Source organism: Asparagus officinalis, chromosome 1 (assembly GCF_001876935.1).
Source record: "Asparagus officinalis chromosome 1, Aspof.V1, whole genome shotgun sequence".
Classification (NCBI taxonomy): domain Eukaryota; kingdom Viridiplantae; phylum Streptophyta; class Magnoliopsida; order Asparagales; family Asparagaceae; genus Asparagus; species Asparagus officinalis.
This window is the reverse complement of record NC_033794.1, coordinates 110,286,152-110,310,143: the sequence shown is the minus strand read 5'-3', so window position 1 is coordinate 110,310,143 and position 23,992 is coordinate 110,286,152. Positions and strand designations below refer to the sequence as shown.

The 23,992-nt window shown below is 35.5% G+C and overlaps 3 protein-coding genes across 3 annotated transcripts; 1 reads left to right on the top strand and 2 right to left on the bottom strand.

The window, feature by feature from the left end:
- LOC109839262 (protein FAR1-RELATED SEQUENCE 5-like) lies at nucleotides 6,087-6,911 on the bottom strand. The gene has a single exon (XM_020407696.1). The coding sequence runs from the start codon at nucleotides 6,909-6,911 to the stop codon at nucleotides 6,087-6,089; it is 825 nt and encodes a 274-aa protein (XP_020263285.1).
- Nucleotides 6,966-8,039, bottom strand: LOC109839256 (protein FAR1-RELATED SEQUENCE 5-like). Its single transcript, XM_020407689.1, has one exon. The coding sequence runs from the start codon at nucleotides 8,037-8,039 to the stop codon at nucleotides 6,966-6,968; it is 1,074 nt and encodes a 357-aa protein (XP_020263278.1).
- On the top strand, nucleotides 9,992-23,977 carry LOC109828946 (FKBP12-interacting protein of 37 kDa). Its single transcript, XM_020395954.1, has 14 exons — nucleotides 9,992-10,114; nucleotides 10,212-10,257; nucleotides 10,358-10,422; nucleotides 10,554-10,615; nucleotides 10,692-10,728; nucleotides 17,706-17,793; nucleotides 18,004-18,068; nucleotides 18,135-18,212; nucleotides 18,765-18,812; nucleotides 18,965-19,018; nucleotides 19,242-19,403; nucleotides 22,778-22,847; nucleotides 23,333-23,388; nucleotides 23,539-23,977. The coding sequence occupies exons 1-14, from the start codon at nucleotides 10,088-10,090 to the stop codon at nucleotides 23,818-23,820; spliced, it is 1,140 nt and encodes a 379-aa protein (XP_020251543.1). The 5' UTR covers nucleotides 9,992-10,087; the 3' UTR covers nucleotides 23,821-23,977.

Below are 23,992 nucleotides of genomic sequence, written 5' to 3'. Positions count from 1 at the left end.
ATTGCAATCCAATATCATAGATTTTATTTGTCTAGCATTTATATGATGTCCAACACTTTGTAGTAGTCATTCGAAAGCCTCTTCTAAAGTTTTCTAAGCAAAGTATATAAATTCAGAAATAATTCAAAATCTTAAGATTGTTCAAAATATGATACTTTAATTTTCCCACATTTCCTCTAGTATATATATAAATATAAGCTAACCCTCTGGCCTCATATTATATGATGAATATTATTTATCAAATAGATCACATACTATTGCTTGTGGTTAACAAAGTCTTTAAATCTTTATTGGCTTAATTAAATTAAATACCTTTCAGTTTATAAAAGTTTTAATTACATACCTCCACTTGTATCTTTCTGCACTTAACTATCCTAATTTTTTAATATGCATGTTTGTACCTTCTATACACAAGAATACTATTTGTAATTTCCTATATGAATATAATGATATAATTTTAGGATAATTCTATATTTTCTACTCTTTTCATTAATAATTTATTAACATGCAATTGTCAATTGATATGTTATTAGACATTACTAATAATTAATATGAGAGTTTTACAATAACATTGAAAGTTTTAAGGACCAAGACAAACTTAAAGTGACATATAATATAATTAATTAATAATAATAATTAATTTAGTTTAGTTAGGATTAAAATATAATATTTAAAAAATAGGGGTAATATAGTCCATAGAAAGTTTTTTTCTACAACTTCCTCTTTTAAAGGGAGTATGATTCTAAACGAAGTATATAATTTTATTTATAATTCAAAATCTTGAGAATTATTCAAAATATGATACTTAAAATTTTTCCACATCTTCTGTACTATATAAATATAAGCTAAGCTTCTGGCCACATATTATACGATGTATATTATTTATCAAAGGGATCACATACTATTGCTTGTGTTTAACAAAGGATTCAAAATATTATTTATCAAAGGGATCACATACTATTGCTTGTGTTTAACAAAGGATTCAAATCTTTATAGGCTTAATTAAACATAAATAGCTTACAACTTGCTTGTGTTTAACAAAGGATTCAAATCTTTATAGGCTTAATTAAACATAAATAGCTTACAACTTACGAAAGTTATACTCATATACCTCCACTTATATCTTAATGCACTTAGATATCAAATATTTTCTAAAATTGCATGTTTTTACTTATGTACGCGAGAATACTCTTTATAACTTTCCTATGTGAGTGCCACGATATAATTTTAGGACAATTCTATATTTTATACTCATTCCAAAATAATTTATTAGCTTGCAATTGTCTATCAATATAGTATTATGCATTATTAATAATTAATATAAGAGTTTTACAATAACATTGGAAGTTTTAGGGCCAAGTTAGATAAAATTGAATTGGCATGTAATATGATTAATTAATAATGATAATTAATTTATGATTAGAATATAATATCAAAAAAAAAAATAGAAGCAATATAGTCCATGAAATTTTTTTCATCTCCCTCTTTTAAAGGGAGTATATATATATATATATATATATATATATATATATATATATATATATATATATATATAATATATATACTCCCTTTAATTCCTAAGGTGACACATTAGATTCCCACTTAAGGATGCGGTCTAAAATCACATCATTCCCTAAATTTTTTTTTACGATCCGCTCCGTTGAACTTGATCTACACGTCTTAAACCCAAACACACCAATTTGGGGTAAACCCGTCGTGTTTTGACCCTTCATCCACTCACCGTAATTTAACGTTTATGAATGAATAGAACTTTTTGCACAGCTCAACGAAGGTTCAAAACATGACGGGTTTACCCCAAAATTAATGTGTTTAGGTTTAAGAATGTATAGATCAAGTTCAACGGAGCGGATCGTAGAAAAAAATCTAGGAATGATGTAATTTTAGGTCGCATCCTTAGATGGAATCTAAGATGGCACATTAGGAAAACATTACCATATATATATATATATATATATATATATATATATATAAATATATATATAATATATATATATATAATATATATATATATATATATAGGGTGAGGTTCTAATAAAAACCTCCTTAGCCTAAAAACTAAAAACCTATTTATTGCACTAAATGCCATTAAAGAGTGTAATAAATATCATTATTATACCGAGTGCAATAAATAGGGGCAACAAACAACCAATGAATTCAGATTCACTGGATTGAATCCAGATTCAATCCAGCGAATCTAGTTTCACCTCACATAACTGAATCTGAATTCATTATAGTGAATCGAGATTCACTACAGTGAATCGAGATTCACTACAGTGAATCGAGATTCACTACAGTGAATCTCGATTCACTCCAGTGAATTTGGATTCACTATAGTGAATCTAGATTCACTCATATATAGGGTGAGGATTTACAGTTGAAAAAACGAAGACACGTATGAGTGAATCTGGAATCTCAATTCACTACAGTGAATCCAGATTCAGTTATGTGAGGTGTTCGTTTTTTGAAGAATAATGACATTTATTACAGTGAATCCAGATTCAGTTATGTGATGTGTTTGTTTTTTAAAGAATAATGGCATTTATTACACTCTTTAATGGCAGACAAATTTATTGCACTTTTTAATAATAGCATTTATTGCCATCACTGAATCTGGATTCACTGCAGTATAAGCTCTAATCTCAACCATTGGATGAGATAGATCCAATGACCCACAATGTTTTTTAGTTTTTAGGCTAAGGAGGTTTTTATTAGAACCTCACCCTATATATATATATATATATATATATATATATATATATATATATATTGTTCGCGGGAAAAATCGTTGCTTTCTTCATTAATGATTCCATCGTACACTCTTGTAATAGTTTATCGATTACAAAGATCCGGTCTTTTTATAAGATCCGGTTTGAAAAATTTCACGCTTCCTCGACAAAACCGCTGCTCTCTCTCCCAAAAAATTAAAATCCCCAACTCAGAAGAGAAAAAATCTCAGATCCCCAATTCCTCTTCCTCCCCCAAGCTCAGATCCTCAAGTCCACTAAAAGAGCCCCAAATCTCCCCCCAAATCCCACCATTTCGTCGATCTCTCTCAGGTCGATCTCTATCAGATCCCCGGCATTCGAAGACTAAAAGAGCCGCCACGATTCCTCTCCGCTCCCTCTCCGTCGCGGGTGACCCTAGACCTAGCAGCGCACCGCCACCGACTGAGCAGCGCACCGCCACGAGCTCCAGTTCTCGCCACTATTTCCAGTCCTCCGCCACGAATCCTCTCGATCTCTCTACAACGAGCTCCGCAGCCCCCAAGCGCTGCCCAGCACCCGATCAACGAGCTCCAGTCCCCCAATCTCTCTTTACGAGCTTCAGTCCCCCGCCACCCGCTGGGCAGTCCTCCTCCGTCGCGGGTGACCCCAGACCAAGAACTGTGACCGCTTACAAGGTACTCCATCATTCTATAACGAGTTAGAAACAATGATTTTGATTCTACCTCAGTGTTAATTTTGACTATAATTAAAAAGGTTTGTAGCTGGTCATTGAGTTTATATCAGAAACTTGAAAAAAGAGATAATGAAACTAATTAATGGATGTTAAAACTTGAAAAAAGAGAGATGCTTTGATTTAATTTAATTTGATTAATGATTCAACTTAAATATTGAATAGAGAAGAGAACATTTTGCGCTCTAGGTTGTTGTTCCCTTTGTTATTCTTATGCTGGTTGCTATCGTTGCCGTTTTGAACTCTCAATTGTGGTCAATTTTTTATTTGAGATGCAGATAAAAACCCTACAGAATGCTTCTACCTTGTGGGCTTTAAATGTTCATGTTCTGTTTTGGTTTTTTGATACTTAGTGTGCAATAGTAGGATGTGAACTGGAAGTAAACTGAATTTGGTATGGATTTATGCAGCATGTAGTATGATAAATTTTAGTTACAAGTGGCCTTACATCTTGCAAGTTATGATATTCTATCTTGAATATCTAGTCGTAGGAGTTGCGTTTTGGTGCCTTTATTTCAGTATTTTGGTTGTGATGTCTTAAAAGGCTTCTAAATAAAGAAGGATAATTATGAGTCTTTGATATGTCTTCTATGGTTGTTAAATGTGCATTGTTCTTACTGTATGTGGTCATTGACTGCTTTAATTAATGTGGATTTTGGGTTTAAAAGCTTGGAACAAGGTTGGCAGAATCTCTAACCTGGCTTATACATATTCGATCACTTCAGTTTTATTTTCCAGACAAGCATTGGAGAGGCAATAGCCACATGTATATATCAATATTCACTTGTCTTTTATTGCAGATGATAAAATGGCAAGAAAGAGTTTTTATGTTGTAAAGAGAGGTCGACGTTGTGGTATTTTTTATAATTGGGAGGAATGCAAATCTCAAGTTGATAGATTCCCAAATGCTTGGTACAAAGGGTATGCAACGTATGAAGAGGCTTTGAGTGAATGGGAGAAGCACTTAAGCGAACGTGATTCAGCATCCAGCTCAAGGCATGTGCAGCCACATGTTTGTGTTCAAGAACAAATGTTTCCAGAGGGGCATAACCTTCTTGAGGACAAGGGAAAACATGGGGAAACTGCTATTTCCTCCATATATGTTTTTGTATTAGGTTCAGTGTTTACAATTTTAATATTTCCAGTATGTATCATTACAGTATTTGTTGGTTTCTCTATTAGGGGAAACATGTGATGTGATGCGTGTATGATTCTTCAATGTACTTAATTTGATGGGTTGTGGTCAGATTGTGCATGATTTTGTTGGTTTGTTGGTTTGTCTATTTTGAAATGGGTTGTGGTCAGTTTGTATCATGATTTTGTACTTAATTGGATGTTGGTTTGTTGAGTTTATATGGTGTTTAGTTATATCATGCCTAAGTGGCCTTCAACTCTTAAGCATTTTGAAGAATTGCATCTACTCAGGCAACTTTGGTTCTTTGTTCTAAACACTGAATTTCATTTTCACTAGTCCTCTTTTCTACTCATGCTGACTCTGGATGTATTGTGGATGTCCATGTTCTGGTTTCAGTGCTCGGATGTATTTGGATGGTTGGTTCAGAGGTTTAATCATTGAGTACCGATGAAACAAAATGTTGATCAGGCATGTATCAGTCATTTATTACATGGATGGGAATTACATTGAGTACTAATGAAACAAAATGTTGATCTGGGTAAGCTTTATTACAAACTGACACTTATCCACCCTGTTTATGAGCTAATCAGTGCAACTTGTTGGGTGCAACTGTGAGTCTTTCTGCTACTGTGTTCAATTGTTGCGACGAAACAAGCAGTGGAACTAGGATGCAAAATGGCAAGATTTATGCAACAATGCAAAATGCATTCGCAATCCCTGCATTAACACCGAACCAAACGCTCTCTTTGGACACGATTAATGTGAATAAACGTCATCATTCATACAATCAGTTGAATTTGACATTTTCTTATTCAAGTTATTTCGTTCATTTCAAGCATCAGAAAACATAAATCAGCAACTATTGTTCAACAAGGAGCTTGAATATTGTTCAAGTATTGTTCAACTATTGTTCAAGCATAAATCAGCAACTATTGTTCAAGAAAACATAAATCAGCAACTATTGTTCAACTATTGTTCAAGCATCAGAAAACATAAATAAGCTTCATAGATACATAAGCTTCATAAGAGTAGCATACAAATTACAAACCACAAGGAGCTCAAATATTGTTCAACAACTACTACAACATTTGCACCAGAAATACTTCTTCAAGAATCTTCTTGAAAACAACACACAACAAGTGAAATATTGCAAGAAACAATCATCTTCGTCATGCAGAATCTTGGGGGGGCATAAGAGTAACTCATCATTGGAAAGCACCCTGAATTTCACCTGTAAAATGTACAAAAGGGAAATGTAGATGAAATTCATATGAAAAAAGATATTGTGCATGATATAGGACAAATTCAAACTTGAAAAAAGATAAACATATAAGAAATTCACAAAAAAGCTACATATGAAAAACAAAGTAATTGTACCTTGGCAAGTTGACTTTACAGCTAGTTCTATAATGCCCGAGTTCACCACATCTGCTACATATACGCTTCTTCCTCTCTTTATTTTGTTGTGCTTGTTCTAAACCTGACTGAATTCTAGTAGCATTGCGTGGACGACCTTTAGTCCTTGCAGATTTTTCAGGATCACCTCTTCTGAATCAAATGCAAGCTCGAGCGCATTATTGAATTTTGCTCTTAAAGCCCAAGATTTCAACAAATTAATCTTCTCTTCACAGCTTGTGATGTTTCTTCCAAATACAATATTGCCAACCCCAATGTTACGATGTCTAGCATGTATAGTCCAACGGTGTAGGATGTAATGGTCGGGTAATGAAGAAATTTGACTAGCCATCATTAGAGACAATATATGTCTACATACAACACCATTAGTTTCAAACAAAGCACAAGTACAAATAAATTGTATCTTACTGGATTGGTCATAAGTAACCAGCTCCCCTTTTGATCTATCTGCAAACTTACAAATCTTGTATTCAACAATGTCCCCATCTTTTCTCAATTCTTCACAAAACTCTGTTGCAAATCCTTTGAATTCAGTTTGGAACACATCAAACATTGTGCGGGTATACATTTCTCCAGCTTGTACCTCAATCGGATGTCCAAGGAGCATGATAGGTTTTGTGTTAAGACTCTTAAAATCTTCATGGGCTTCACTTAAGCGACGATGAGTTAATGCTTTTTCATATTGTAGAACAAACTCGTGTAATTGAGTCTGTGAGTTAACATACCCATCAAAAAATGCATTTATACTTTCACTTCTTTGGCTCGATCTCATTCCAGCAAAAAAAGTATCTTTCAAATAACATGACACCCAATGTTCTCGATATTTGTAAACAGTTTGCAACCATCCATCCTCTTCTTCATTTATATCAAACTTCTCCTTCATCTCTAGCCAATATCCTTCACACTGTTCTATTAAAGAACTATTACACCATAAGCCCTAATACATTTGAAACTGTTCACCGTAACGAGAACCCAAAGTAGGCAAATGATCAGTAATATGCTTTTGCATGTGCCAAAAGCAATAACGATGTCTTGTCATTGGAAACACAGAGTGAATAGCATTGCATATGGCTCTATCCTGATCTGTTATAATAGCACCTGGTTCAACCCCATGCATGCATTTAAGCCATTCTTCAAATAACCACACAAATGTATCTTCTTGTTCATCAGCTAATAATGCACAACCAAGTAAAGTGGATTGCCTATGATGATTCACACCAGTAAATGGAGCAAATGGAAGACTGAACTTATTAGTTCTGTATGTCACATCAAACACAACAACATCACTAAATTGCAAATAAGACGCTCTTGATCTTCCGTCAGCCCAGAAAACACTCCTCATTTGTCCACTACTGTCCACTTCTATTGCAAAATAGAATTCTGGATCATTCGCTGTCATACTCTGAAAATGTTTTATGATAGATATGCATTCATGGCCAATATTGTTGACTCTTTGGTATCTGATGTGATCAATACACTGTTGTGGTGTCACTAATTCGCCTTCTCTTCCAGTGGTTGCGTTAATGACGCGAGAAATAGTGGATGGGGGGATACCTTCTTCTTGCAAACTCTCAATAAGTTTTTTACAACTTTGAGATTTATGGAATTGTTGGTGTGATATGTGCAACTTTGCTTTGACTGGACTACTCAACACATGATTTGTATGTTCTTCAACAAACCCCGTGACCTCCCACGATTTGTCCTCCAATACTTTAACTCTCATCATTGCCTTACATCCTACTCGGGTCTCTCGTCGAAAAGGCATCTCCATCTTATCTCTATTAGATCTATAGCCCTCCTTATCACAAATAAACTTTCTGTCCAGCACGTCTCTTGTCTTCTTCGAGTAATTCACCGTGCTCTTCCGTATTCCAAAATCCATCAATAATGCATAATGGTTATAATAGTTATAAGCTTCTTCATAAGTATTAAATTTCATTCCGAGTAGTGGCTTAGGAGCATTTTCTGTACTGGCAGAAATTTCAATTCCACTAGCACTTGATTCTCCCATTTCGAACACTTTTTTTGCTGTAAAAGAGATGCATGGATTCATCAAGAAAAATACATGAATTTACACAAAATTAATTAGTTTTATGGCTATAATGCATGCAAACGAACTGTTATCATGATTGACTCATGTAATTTTTAACTGTTATCATGATTGACTCGTGTAATTTTTCTATATAGTGTATTACAAACTTTTTGATGGCTTATTAATTTATACAAATACAACTTCTTATAAAAGTTTCTCTCTCAAAGTTATAAATCCTAGCACTTCCTACTCCGGCCATGTTGTTCTTTCTTCCCCTCTTCTCTTCTCTTACAAAAATAATTAAAGAGAATTCATAAGTCTAGAAACTTAAACCAATTAATCAAACTCCTTAATAGACACAACCAAACCCTACCAAAACCAAACGGCAGCCTAAATTAAGTTTGGATCCATTGAAAGTCTAGAAACTTCTCATGCATGAACTACAAAACCAAACGGCAGCCTAAATTAAGTTTGGATCCATTGAAAGTCTAGAAACTTCTCATGCATGAACTAAAAATTAACGGTCATTAATTAGCTCCAAGGTTCTACGCAAAACCCATTTTTTCTATAAACTGGGGCTCGGTTACGGAACCCTCGCCTTGACCCGAAATCCTTATCTAAACTAGAGACGTAAAGGCCCAATCTGCTCTTGATGAACGGAAAATTGGAGAGAAAATAGGAAATGACCTACATTGGCGGGGGAGGAGCTCGTGGAGGAGGGATTCGTGGATCTCGTGGAGCTGGACTGGATCGCGAGGGAAGAGCGCTGCTCGATCGCGAGGGAAGAGCGCTGCTCGTGGCGGTGCGCTGCTCGGAGCTGGGCAGTGCGCTGCTCGGAGCTGGGGTCACCCGCGACGGAGAGGGAGCGGAGAGGAATCGTGGCGGCTCTTTTAGTCTTCGAATGTCGGGGATCTGAGAGAGATCGACCTGAGAGAGATCGACGAAATGGTGGGATTTGGGGGGAGATTTGGGGCTCTTTTAGTGGACTTGAGGATCTGAGCTTGGGGGAGGAAGAGGAATTGGGGATCTGAGCTTTTGGTGAGATAGAGTTGGGGATTTTAATTTTTTGGGAGAGAGAGCAGCGCTTTTGTCGAGGAATCGTGAATTTTTTCAGAAAAGCCCAAGCAGCGCACGCTCAGGAGAGCTGGGCAGTGCTTCTGCAGTTTTCTCATATATATATATATATATATATATATATATATATATATATATATATAGAGAGAGAGAGAGAGAGAGAGAGGTTCTAATAAAAACCTCCTTAGCCTAAAAACTAAAAACCTCCTTCATCCATTGGATCTAGATGAATCCAATGGTTGGGATTCAGTCAAACAGTCAACAGACACATGCATTAATTACCTTAACGCAGTGAATCCAGATTCACTACCTCAACGTATCTCGAATCACTACAGTGAATCCAGATTCACTACAGTGGATCTGGATTCACTGCGTTGATGTAATTAATGCATGTGTTTAATAAGGTAATTAATGCATGTGTCTGTTGACTGTTTGACTGAATCCTAGCCATTGAATGAAGGAGGTTTTTAGTTTTTAGGCTAATGAGGTTTTTATTAGAACCTCTTCATATATATATATATGCAAAAACTTATGTCAACTTATGTGGATAGGAATAAATCATCCACCAACTTTTTTAACCTTTGATATTGCATTGGGATCTGTGATAGATATGGCTGCATTGGTGAAATATTTTTGTGATAATGAGGGGGAAAAAGTAAAAAAGGTTTTCAAATAAATAGCAGATGGTTCGTTTAAATAAGAAATCACCTAATTCAGATGACAGCAAAGGCCATGGGCTTTAAGACCATTGGGCTTTTGTTTTAAAACAAAATCATAAACCCATCTCGTAAAAAATTTCTATATTCGGTCATTTGCGTAAGAAACCCACCGAGTTCGATAAACACAAGAAACCCGACCCAAATGCTCCTGAACCCCAAATCGATTCTTCTGTCTCCCACTGTCTCTAGCGGGAAATCGAACAAAAAAAGCAAAAGGGGGTTTAGGGTTTTCCAATGGCTTCTAAACCCCAAATCGACGATGTAAGCCCTTTTTCCTCTCTCGATTCTTCTGTTCATTCGATTCGAAACCCTAACAAGTTCTACCTTTTGCATTAAATTTTGTTTTGATTGAAATTAGGAAGATGATTTCGGCGGCGATTACCCTGGGAGCGGCAGGAGATCAGGTTTATTTGCTTTAATTTCATTGTTTTCCTTCGTTTTTCTCGATTTTTTTACTACAGTTTTCAATGAATTAGTCTTCGTTTTTCAATGGATTAATTGTAGGTGATAAAAGAGCATTTGGGGATTTTGACGAGGAGGAAGATGATGTCTTCGGTTCTAATAAGAAGGTAACTCGAAATCCTAGCGAGTTTTGGTTTCAATCAGAGATGAATTAACTAGGGATTTAAACAATTTATCTTCTACCGTAAATATAATAAGTGTATTTACGTGAAAACAATCCTTTTAATGCATATTGCAGGGTAAAAAGGCTGAAGAAGCTGCTGGTGCTACAACCGGGATGATTTTGTCTCTTCGTGAAAGGTACCTGAGAGCTTAATGACTTACAGTTATATAAATAGCCATCATCTTTAATGCTAATTTTGTTTTCTTGTTTCAGTCTGCAAAACTGTAAGGATAATCTTGCAACATGCCAGGTTTGTGGTTGTTTTTCTCTTGGGTGTTGCTTTATTAATTCTTATTCTTGCCTTGCTTTTAGCATTATTATCCATTTTTTTGGAGAAAACTTTGCAGTTTCAAAGGAAACTCCGTCCCACTAACTTTTCATTTCAAAGCATATGGTTGTAATACATACAACTTGCACTCCCAACACCAAGCTACACCCGACAGCTATCAACTACATTGTAAATTCGATACAGTGCCAGAATCCCAAACACCATCAACAACAATAAGAAACACTTCATTACAAAAAGACATTTAACCTCAAAAGAAACTTCTCCTCATGCCTCCAAAGATCTTCCCATAGCTAGAAGTCTCCATCTCGATCTCCGTCCTGAGCAGCAATTGCCTTCTTCTGATTGTTCTTCTTCTTTCTTTCATAGGTCAAATCAAACTTGGGAGGAACATTACCTAGCCTGAACTCAACAAGTGGAGATTTTTTTAACAGCTCCAAAGAATGTATCTTTTTTGTTTAAAAATATGCATATACCTTTCATGCAGTGTTGTAAATAGCGGCCAATAGCGGGGCTATAGCGGGGCGAATAGCGGTCGCGGCCTTCAGCGCTACGCGTAGGGGTTTCGCGGCTGGGTTTCACGGGAAAAACCGATATGCACTCGAATAGCGCGTAAAAGCGCTTAAAAGCGGATAAAAGCACTTAAAAGCGGATAAAAGCTGCTAAACCCGCTATCAAATGCATATGATTTTTTCGCCCCGACTTTCGACCTGAACCCGAACCCGACTTGTTAAATGCGGATAAAAGCGGCCACGACGAATCCATCTCTCCCACTCCCGAGCCCTAATCCCTCTCTCCCACTCCCGAACCCTAATCCCTCTCTCCCACTCCTGTCATCTTCTCCGCTCCAAGCTTCGCAGCTCCGCTCGACCTCGCCGCGACTTCATCATCTCTGCAGCTCCGCTCTAGGCTCCAGCGAACAGCTCCGCTCCAGACTCCAGCGAATAGCTCCGCTCCAGGCTCCAGCGAACAGTTCCGCTCGAAGCTCCAGCCTCCCTCTGCCGATTGCAGAGCTTCAGTTACTGCCGCTCCAGCTCGAGCCAGGACAGCCGCTCCGACTTCCGACTTCCTTCTCCATCTCTGTTGGTTAGATCTGCAACAGAGAAAGAAGTATAAAATCTCCTCTAAACCTTCTCATAGTTTCCATGTCTTCCCTTTCAATGAAGTACAATTTCATCTTTTTTATCCTATTCACTATCTGATATTTTCATAAACTGATTTTTCCGTATTGTCAGTGGTTGATATCTTGTTGATCTTTGAACTTGCACTAATAAGCGTAACTAATAGGAGGCTTCTTTTATGGATATCTTTTATATGATTTTTCTTATTATTTAGAATATTTAAATATATTTATATTTGGCCGCTATTTGACTGTGCGCTATTTATCGCTATTTTGTCGCAATAGCCCGCAATAGCCTAAGCGGTACCTCGCAGCGACGCGCCGCGATCCGCTATCAACAACCTTGCTTTCATGCCAAACACACCAAATAATGCAGCTAACAATAACATCCCATTTCTTCTCTTTATCTTTAGACACACATGACTATTTCCAAGACCACATATCAGAGATCTCAGACATACATACAATAGGTAACTGCTATTTGAAAATAATAGAATTCCACACAAATCTAATAACTTGCACTTTAAGAAAAGATGGTTATGATCTTCATTTTCCATTTCACACACCTTGTGTTTGTCTAATAAAAGGAACATCACATGACCCATTATTAGAATCTCTCTTCATGATAGAGGACACACTTGCCTTGGATTCTCTGCGAAGGAATAGAGAATAGTCAAATTTAAAGCCAAAGACCCCACACCACACAATTATCCTCCCAAAAATAAGTTTTTCCTCCATTTCCAATGTGGACATTTGTGCATCTAATATAACAATCCATATTTAAATTATGTTTTCCATAAATTGGGTATAAAACCTCTTTTGATCTCAAGAATATTACTCCCCTCATAATAATTGTGCTTAGTAAAATGTTTCCACAAACAATCTTTATTACTAAACAAATTCCATATGCACTTAGTGACTAGAGCTGTATTCATAATTCTAAGATTTAATACCCTCAAACCTTCTTGTATTTTGGTCTACAAATCAAATCCCATGCAATCAAACTTGAGGCTCCTGAATAATGATTAATGACTATCTCCAGACCAAGAAAATCTTTTCTTCGCCTTATCCAGTCTATCACATAAACAAAAGAATTGACATTAAAAATAAAAGTGTAGATGAAAGAACTAAACTTATTAAAACTAATCTATCCCCTTTAGAAAGATATCTACTTTTCCACACAGTCAATCTTTTGTCTATTTTTTCGCAGAGGGAACGAACCAATCTACTTTCGTTAACCTGATAGGTCTCAGAGGAAACCCTAAATAAGTGACTGGGAAAGAACCACTTTGACAATTGAACATCATAGCCACTTCTTGTTGGCATACAAGATTATCCTCTAACAAAACCATAGAACTTCTATGGAAATTAATGGTTAGCCTTGAAACCATCTCAAAACCATATAAGATTAGCTTAAGAAATTTTTTTCGCAGTACACCAAAGTGTCATCTGTATATTGTAAACACACAATCTTCCTCTGATTTGACTCTGGACGTAGACCCTGAATTAAACTCATTTCTCTCTGCTAGCATCATAATTTTTGTAAACACATTTGCAGCTAAAACAAACAAAAGATGAGATAAATAATCCCCTTGTCTCACTCCTCTCTTGGAATGTATTCATTTTTCAGGATTACCATTTGAAAAGAATAGCAGATTTTCCCCCATTTAAACACATTCTCATCCACTGAATCCATTTATAACCGAGGCCCTTAGCATAGAACATCACAAATAAAGTCCCAACCAAGCATATCATATGCCTTTGCATAACCAAGTTTTAATAGCACCTCCTTTTCTTCTTGTTTATATAATTATCGTTTATAATTTCCTGTGTTATTGCTACACCTTCAATCAACAATCTTTTCTTTATGGATCCTGTTTGTATAGGATCAATCAGAACTTCCAATTTCTTATTCAATCTATTAGTAATAACTTTGGTAGTAATTTTGTAAACCACATTAAGGAGACTTATAAACCTAAAGTCTCCAGTTTCCCCTGCTTCAACATTTTAGGAATCAAAACAATATAAGCAAAGTTGAGCCTATCTGATTCTAACTTTCCCTTATAAAATTTATAAAAAAACACTCAATAAATCCCCATTAATCACATCCCAACATCCTTAGAAAAAAATTGGGGAAACCTGTCAAGGCCAGGGTATTTATCTCCTTCCTTATCAATAGCTTTTTAATTTCACATAGAGTAAAGGGGATCTCTAGCTCAGAAGCTTCCTACTCAACTTCAGGAGATAACATCAACCGTACATTTTTTTCAACTTTTAAACCAAATATCTTTTTATAGAATGAATCAAATTATTTCTCCTTATACCATTAGCCACACAATGAAAAACCTTAGTATTATGATCTTCTTTAAGCCGGTGAACTTTGGACATTTGTTTCCACTTAATCTCTTCTTGCTTAAAAATATGATCCATATGTTCACGTAATTCCTCCTCTAATACATCAATCTTTAAAATTTCTTTTAAATTTTGTTTTTTCATCTATTTAACACTAAAATTTTTTCACAGACCATTTTTAGCTTCTTAAAAATCTCAGCTTCCGTAAAAAATTCCCAGCAGCTGATAAGCACATAGGGACTATAGACCACCAATCCTTTTTTTTTTGCTTAATATTTTTATTTTGAAACCAAATTTTCTCAAATCTAAAAACTTTCTTGGGTTTAAAATTCTCTTTAACTTCAAGACACACATGGATATGATCTGAAATAGTACATGAACATCCTTGTTGACAACACCGATGAAATTTCTACTCCCATTCAAGATTGAATAACATTCTATCTAGTATTACTAAAGAGGGGTAATCTCTTTAACTTGTCACATAGATCTTCTACCCCTCAAAGGACATTCAAGATTGAATAACATTCTATCTAGTCTTGCTAAAGAGGGGTAATCTCTTTCACCTGTCATGTAAATCTTCTATCCCTCAAAGGAGTATCTATCATTTCAAGCTCATTAATAATATCATTAAACTCCTCAAGATCTTTAAAATGATTACTTTTTCCTTTCTTATCACACAGATTATTGTAGTATTAAAATCTCCATTGTAAATCCATTTTCTCATATTTAAACCCTTAAGCAACAATAAGCCCCTCTTCTTGGTAGAATTAGCAATTTTGTTAGGCGTTTATTAATTAATAATATCATGATCTAAGGTTTTGTTAGAGTCCTTTGAAACTGTAATTTCAATTTTAATGCTTAAACCAAAAGTACGAGAGCTAAGTTATATGAACTATGATAAACCAAACCTTATCTAAAAGAGGTCAGTTGAAGTAAAACATCTACCCATTTAATCAATCTGGCAACATAGTCTTCCTTGGCTATTTAGTTGAATCAATTAAATAAATGCTCTTGAATAAGTTTTCCACGTTACTTGAGTACTTCTAATCTAAAGTCATACCCGTACCAGTACCTAAACTTCTTGGACAGTCATTGCGCATACATCTATTTTTGACATGTACTCAATTATACAATAAATCTTCTAATTTAAAACGCTTGTCATACATTTTTGGACATATATCCTACACTTCACATCCACTTATTGAAACTCATTGGATATAGGTCAGGTTTTGGATTATGATATCGGAGGGCTGCGTGGATGTCTAGTTCAAAAGCTAGTGATTTTCCAATTTATAATCTGCATAATAAAAGAAACATGAAAATGTTAAAGGTTTTTTTATTCTCATCATTGTTCTCATGTAAATTATTAACTCCAATATCTATTATATGTCTGTATAAATATTTATATAGTCGTATCCCCGTACCCTACCTTTTACAAATTTATCATGTCCCGTACTAGTACCCATGCAACGTAGGTTGTTGTTAAGCGAGAATGGGTGTGATCAGATTTCTAGAAGAGAGCTGACCTAGGGAAATACCTATTTAATCCAAGAGTTGTGTATTATGCTTATAACCATCTTATTGCTATTAGTAGAATGCGCTATTTATGTTCTAGTTACAAATACAATAGTTATAAGCATGGCATATAAGTCTTTGATTAAAACAGGTCGTACCCTCGGTCAACTCTCCTCTCCATTCATCTGGAAGGAGGATGTAGCACATTCATTATGGCTATAAGCCTATAAATTTGAGCCTGCTCAAGTAGGTTAACAATAACCTATTCAAGTGGATTTATTTAATTTATTGAACTAAACAACCAAGGAAGACTGTTATGTAAGATTGATTATGGTTACGTGTTTCACTTCAATTGCCCTCTTTTACATAAGGTTCGCTTGTCATAGTCAATATGATTAAATCTTGAATTTGTGGTCTAAACATTAAATTTGCAGTTGAAGTTTCAAAAGACAAACACAAGTTACATAACATAAAAACATTGCATTATTGAGACATGCTAAGGGAATTGCTAATTTTGTTCATATCAAGAAGAGGAGATTATTGTTGCTTAGAAATGGAAACCCACAGAAGCGCTAGACCCTTTTACCAAGAGAAGCGTAAGCTTTAAAAAGCATGAGACATAAACCTCATGACCTAAGTATATTTTAATTTATAAATATTACAAAGATATAATATATAGTGGTATAATAACTTGCGTAGTAAATAAGACTTAAATATGCGAAATCTATGTACAAAAATCATAATAAGCTAAGCTACATACATAAAATATATATCTTATTCATAGTCACATGGTCATGTTGACGATACATAGGGGCATCTCAATGTTAATAATAATCTTTTATATCCTCTTATCTTGTCTAAAGTGTGTGCTTCAAAAGAGAACCACTGTGGAGCACGAAAAACACACACACGCTCACTCTCCTGTTATGCTTTTAAGCAATAAGGCTTATGCTTCAAAGGATAAATAGCTTCTCTTTTGATCTTTGAAGTGACTATCCTTCAAAAAGTTTTGAAATGAGTTTTGAAGCAAGTTTCACGAAGTTTTTTTTCAAACATTGTTTAGTACAATACTACAAGTTCAATTTTGTATTGCAATCCTTCTTCAACTCTTTCTGTGTGAAATCTGTTAAATATTATACCTGAAGTAAGGGAGAGCAAACGATCGCTTTGGTCAGTTTAGACCATTTTCGGGCAATCTAAAACCGAAATCCTAATCACTGATTGAACCGAACCAAATCGAACCGGATTATTTCGGTTCGGTTCGGTCGGTTATTTATGTTTCTATAAGATCCACCACCAATTAGTATTTGGCGAGAACGACTCCAGCTACTCAGTAAGGAGACGATCTTCTCATTGCAGTAAACACAAGAGGAAAAGATAGAATTGAGATTACGGAAAATAAAAGATAGAAAAAGAACCGGAGAGAGAAATAGTTGACTTTGAAATAGCAATGGGTTTACTTTGGGTATCCGATAGAAAGGATGAAGGGTAGCTCATTCTTCATTGAAGACTGCTTGCAACTTGGGAATAGGCGTAACTTTGGGGCTTTAAAAGGTGTAGTGGGTGGGCCTACAAAGTTGAGAAGAGGTGCGAAATTGGGGACTTGTGATGAATGCATTGTGGTGGGTCCCACAAAGAGTGAGAATAAGATGCCACTGTGTGACTTTCAAGATATAAAACTAAATCGGTCGGGTCGGTATTACACCGATTTACAAAAATAACCGCCGCACTGAACCGAAAGTACATAACAACTGCACCCAACCGTCAAAAATCGGGCGGTTCGGTCGGTTTCTTCGGTCCAAACCGTACTATGATCAGCCCTCCCCTGAAGGCTTCAATTTAGTCATTTGATTTATTCTATAAATTTCATCAATTGTATTCTTGTTTGCTATGTCCTCCATAATTTCTCTCAAAAAAAAAAAATTTTTGGTAAAAACTTTTAAGTATGCTGCAGGCAGAGTTAGAAGCTGCACAATCAGAGATTAAAAAGTGGCACTCTGCATTTCAGAATGGTCCTGCTGCTCCTGCCGGAACCACTCCTGGTTCGTCTTTCTTACTTATGAGGAGTTTTGGGTCTGTCCCTTTGATTTTTTTGTACGAACTGATAGATTTAGCCTGTTAAGTGTTTCATATGCTCATGAGCATGGATTTTTTTTAACTACATAGCACTCCCAAAACCTAACTGGCGTCTCTTCTCAGCCCCGTGATTCCTCTTCTGCTTTCTGATTGAGTTATTTTTCCTGCCTATTTAGAACCTGGATTAGTCGTGACCTATCTCCAGAATCTGAAATCTTCAGAGGACTCGTTGAAAGAGAAGGTTGGTTGCATCTTGCTCTCAACTTGGGCTATCTTTATGTATCTCATACCAGTTATTTTCTTTCAGCTTGAGAAGGCAAAGAAAAGGGAAGCTGCATTTATAGTTACTTATGCAAAACGTGAGCAGGAAATTGCAGACTTGAAGGTAACATATTTAGCTTAGACTTGTTTTGAATATCCTTTTTCTAAACTATAGAATATAATGGCAAAAAAGACATTTTCGCTATGAAAATAGTCATGCGACTAGCACATTTCACGTATAGATGGTAGGAGATCAAAATGTTAAACAATTGAATTTGGAAAGAAAAGTGTTGAAAGGAATTAAGGAAACTACTGAGATATTTCATCTATGTAAAGTTTGTAAAACTTGGAAGGGACAGATATTCCTTCCATCAGCTGTGTAAATGCATTTCAATGAATAGTAAAATGAATAGTAAACATCTAAAAGTAATTAGAGTGCTTATCTCTAACAGCATTTCTGCCAAATAGTCTCTTTGATGCTAAAATGAAGGTGCTATGACAAAATATTCATTTCTTCGAACTTGTAAATCTGCTACAAAGTTGTAGTTTGCTTATCATTGCCAATATATACTACATATGCTATTTGACTTGGCTGTTTAGCAGGATCTTTCTTATTGAGAATTCTGACTTAACTTATTAGACATCTCTGAGAAAGCTTTTTCTGTTGAAATTTCAGTCAGCAGTTCGAGATCTAAAGAAACAGTTACGACCGCCATCAGTTCAGGTACTGCTTGCTTGATTTTTAAGTGGATGTCTAGCAGCATCGTTACTTGCATATACTGTTTTATGTGATAACATGAGTAGCTAATAGACTGTTACTGCGATTTGCACAAAATCCTCGTCTAGCGACTTAACATCTATTATCTATCTTAACAGACCAGGAGGTTATTGCTTGATCCAGCAATACATGAAGAGTTCACAAGATTAAAGGTTCTTTTGATTTCTTCCTGAGAGGGGAATTTTGTTCTTTTTGTCTTCTCCCCCTTCCCTTTTTTATATGGTCTTGCTTGGTTTTTTCTTATACTTGTGAGAAGTTATCTCATGCTTTTGCTGAGAATATTTGTGATGTTAACTTAAGCAGAGCACTTTGTGTGTGTGTTTTGTATAGTTTTTCATGCTTAGAAATTGCTGACCTTTTTGGTTACGTTGCTAGAATTTGGTTGAAGAAAAAGAAAAGAAAGTGAAAGAACTTCAAGACAATGTTGCTGCTGTCAACTTTAGTGCGAATAGTAGGATGGGGAAAATGTTGATGGCCAAATGTCGAACCTTGCAAGAAGAAAATGAGGAGATTGGGGCAATGGCTTCTGAAGGAAAGGTATACACTTTTAAATTCGCTAAATTGCTAACTTATATTTTGCAAGTTTTATCTTGTTTCCCAAGAATCTAGTTTTTCGTTTGTCACATCCAATAGCATCCTGCATTCCTTCATTGCATTGTTTGAAGTTTGAATTGCATAGTCAACGAAGTTTTTCCGCCTACTATTTTAGCTTGAGTATTGTTGCAATCCCCTTGTGGGCCCTTATTTCCTTAAGGTTTGAGTATGTCGCTGGCTCGATGGGTTGATTATAGATTGCAACATTACTGAATTTGGTACTCCAGAGTCCACTCAGCTGCATGTCATATAATTGCATAAATCGTTTATTGTTGATTCAGTAACAATGTACCATGTTTCGCTTGTGATATACAATATAACTGCTACTTAATATGATAAGGGGGTGTTTGTTTGAAGTTTTTTTTGGGATATATGGTGGATTTGAAATTCTAGGATCAAAAAGGGGTTTTTTTGGGTTTTGGATTTCATAAACTGTGTTTGTTTCAAACAAAATTTTAGAATTTTGGATCCCTAAATTGCAAAAAACACTCAAATTTTAGAATTTATGAAATCCTAACATTGAGAGGATTTGTGATGTATATCTGACAAAAAAGTCCACCTCATCAAAACTCCTCCCGTGACCCCTAAAGCTTCTGGTAGACCCAAAAATATCATCACCGCCTCCATTTTCGTCTCCCTCCTCTTTTACCCGCCTCCTCCATTTCCCGCTACAAAACCCTAGTGCTTTTCGTCCCAAATCAACAAATTTTCAATCAAACCTTACCTGCCTCCTCCATTGCTTCAAGGTTGTTGGAATTTTACAGTAGCACCATTTTTGCATCTCTATCCTAGTTGCTAAAAGATGATGTGTGGAGGCTTATTGCTTTGCAAAAAAACTACTCATGAAGTTAGTGAAATTGAGCTATATTTATAGCCATTGGCAAAATATGATCGTTTATAGCCGTTGGAGTTTAAATTTGAATGAGTATGGTTACCCCAATTGCAATAAAATTTGTTTGTTCTTTAGTGGGAGGTAAGCTCACCAAAGGTTTTTATATTCACCTATCATTCTTTTGGAAATCCTAAATTTTTTTTCATTCAACTTATAGATTTCAAATTCTAAAATTTATAATGTTACAATTTGAGTTTAAACCAAACATAATATTACAATTTGTAGTATTTGTTATCCTACAATATTGATGAACCAAACACCATTTTAGAAATCCCAAGCCATATTAAAAACCCTATGGATTTCAAATTCCATATGGAGTTACAAATTCTATAATTTTGGCATTTGAACCAAACACCGCCTAAGTGGATGCTCTTGCTGGTCTTATTAGAACATTGTGCTGGCAGAACAGACATCTGACATTCCATGTATTCACGCCCACAAATTGATCTGTTCATGGTATCCACATATACCTATTGTACCTTACCTACCCATGGAACCAGACCGATACAGGCATATAAAGTCAACTGGAAAGGAACATACTAAACATAGGCAAGGCATTGAGACATAATAATCACATTCATTTCTTTGATCGGGATATGGAGAAATATCTGAGGAGCACATCAGATAAAGATCACATATTTAAGCTTGAATTTGACTTCATTGAATATATGTATTATTTTTTTCTTTTCCTTTTTGTTTCATAAAAAGTGGCGTGGTACTCATTGCAGTAACATGTATTATTGAAAACTTTTCTAATAAAGAGATAAATAGATAGAAAAATAAAGATATTAAAAAAAGCTCCTGCAAAGAAAGAAATTATGAAGTTCACAAGTTCGACAAATGAACAAAGCCAAAAAAAATCGCGTCAGTACATAGGGTCATGTATGAACCATCCAAAACACGTTTGGCTAGCCCTTAGTCAATTTCTAGGCTCAGAACAAGATTCATCTTCTGAAATTCTCTGAGATACCACCAGCTAGCTCGTATGCCCATTTGCCCATAAAGAAACCAGAGAGAAACATGATATAAAATTGATAGAATATCATATTCGGCCCTTTAAAGCATCTATTATTGTAACCCCTAATTCTAATGGACTGAAAGTTTGAATGCGTCTCTGTTTGTTTGACTGCCATTCTGTTTCACTATTATTGTGTTTCTTATATTCTTGCACTACATCTCACTTAAAGTATGTAATAAGGTAGATATTATGCGCCAAAGCATGACTATCTAAGTTTAGATGCCTTTCTCATGAGTCTCAATTATTATCTAACTCAAGGCAAATATATCTATAGATGCATGAAAACTTGGAAAACATGACTTTTCATCTAGTATATGGCCCACGTCGCACACTTTTTATCAAAATTCTAGGTCCATTTAATACATGTTTTTAATCAAATTTCTAGGCCCAAACTTCCCAACCGGACACAAAGTGGTTGCACAACTAATACCAGCCTTTTGTTGATGCATCATGGGTTGCATCTGTTTCGTTATTGGAAAAGTCCTTGAAGGCTCGGGAACCTATATTGTAGGATAATCCCTTCTACAGAGGCTTGCGTCTCTGATGGCAAGACACAAACAGGGCATGTGTCCATGCATGTCTGAAACTTAGACACATGTAAACTTTGTAGGTTATGTGCATGAAATATGGTATGGTCTTGAAAAAAATTGATTGCATTGTAAGTCATTTTTCTAATTCAATTAGCGCTAATAGTCCACTACATATTACTCGAGGTTTAAATACATATTTTCAAAAAACAGTCTTATTTACCTGCGTTCTCCATTCCTGATTTTTGGAGAATTGCTGCACCCAGCATCATGTCCCCCATGCCTGTATATCGTAGACTACCATTATTTATTTATTTTTTTCTTAACTTAAACATATTGAAGTGATCTAGATTGTGGTGAAAGGTCTTCTGATCATGAAGTGGTAGGACTAGGTCCCTTGCATCTTTTATGCGTGCTGATGATGTTCTCCTCAAGCACTTAAGTCCAAAATTGTAGCATTTGTGCACTGGTATATACACATTTGTGTACGCATGTTCAAAAGAACTACGTTAAGTGTACATGTGTGCAAACATTAATATATGCAATAATTAAAATGATTGGGAGCATAATTTACGTCATGAATATACATACAAGCATGCACTTGTCAAACACATGTACAATAATTTATGCCCTGCGTGTATAAATTTTTGGTACAAAGTTAATGACATGCATAGTAATAAATCACTTGATCTTCCGTAATACCTTCATCACCTTTACAAATAGTTGGTAAAAGTTAGAACTTACTAAATTTTTGATAGTTTTTTCCTTACAATTAACTATTGTGTTTAATAGAGGTCAGCTCCTCTCACGAATTAAATTATATCTTAGCATGCATGTTTCTAACACTTCTGGGTCTAATCTATGTGTTTTGAATTTGTAGATTCACGAGTTGGGAATGAAAATTGCTGTGCTAAAGTCACAAAATACAGAGCTCAGGAATCAGTTCGATGGTAAGTGACATGTCAGAGCTTCTTGCTGTTATGCTCAGTTACGGAAGCTCTTCTTACCCTTAAATTGGAGAGAAGAGAAAGTTCATGGTGTCTTTGATCCTTTTTCCTTCTTCTCATCAAGGTTGAAATGTATAAGTAACCAATTCATTACTGTTTTCCTTTTTCTGCTTTATTAATTACTTCTTTATTCCTCAATAATTAGATTTCTCCATTGCAATTTCCATTCGTATCCTTGTCACATGTGTTTCTATATGTTTTCAGCGAGTAATATCTAGTTTAGAACGACTAGCTTAAAAAATTGGTTTGCTGGCTGTAAATCTGCCCCTTTTTTTCGCTTTCCACATATTGGTTATTGGGTACAAATTTCAATTTTCGGCTAAATAGGCAGTACCAATAGTTATATGTGAGAATTTTGTGGAGGAGTTCGCTAGTTGTCTTAGTAGTTCTATTTCTGCAATTAACTATTCATTCTTTCTCTTTTGCAGCATTATATAAGCATATGGATGGTCTTACAAACGATGTTGAGAGATCCAATGAACTGGTAACTCCTTAAATCAAAATTTATGATTTATCAGTTTCGAACATATATCTGAACTAAGGAGTCGCGCATTTTTTTCATAGATGTAATACCCTTATGGAGCAAATTTATAAATGGCATTGACCGTTTAACTCGGAATATATTCCATTGCAGGTGTTTGTTTTGCAAGATAATCTAGAAGCAAAAGACTACGAGCTGGAAAAGCTGAGAGATGAGCTGAGAAGGGCCAAGGAAAAGCTCTCCCAGAAAGAAGCAATGCCCGAGAAAAAAGAAGAAGAGGAAGAAGCACCGGTGAAGGAAGAGGCTGGAGCGGATGTGGATGTTGCAGTGGAGAAAGAAGCAGCAGAGGAGAGAGTAAATGAAGAGGAAATCAACTGTACCGATGAGAGGAAAGATGATGAGATGGATGCTGCTGAAGTTGACATTGAAACTTGATGAACCTTGCACCTGCATGGCTTCTTTTATTTGAATGGAACCAATTTTTCTTCAATTTTGTTGCAGAGGACCATTCTTTCATGTGGTTTTCTTGTGCTAAAATATATACCGAACGATCATATTTGCAATTAGCTTACAGCGTCAGACTTTGCGTCCATCAGCATTTCAGTGG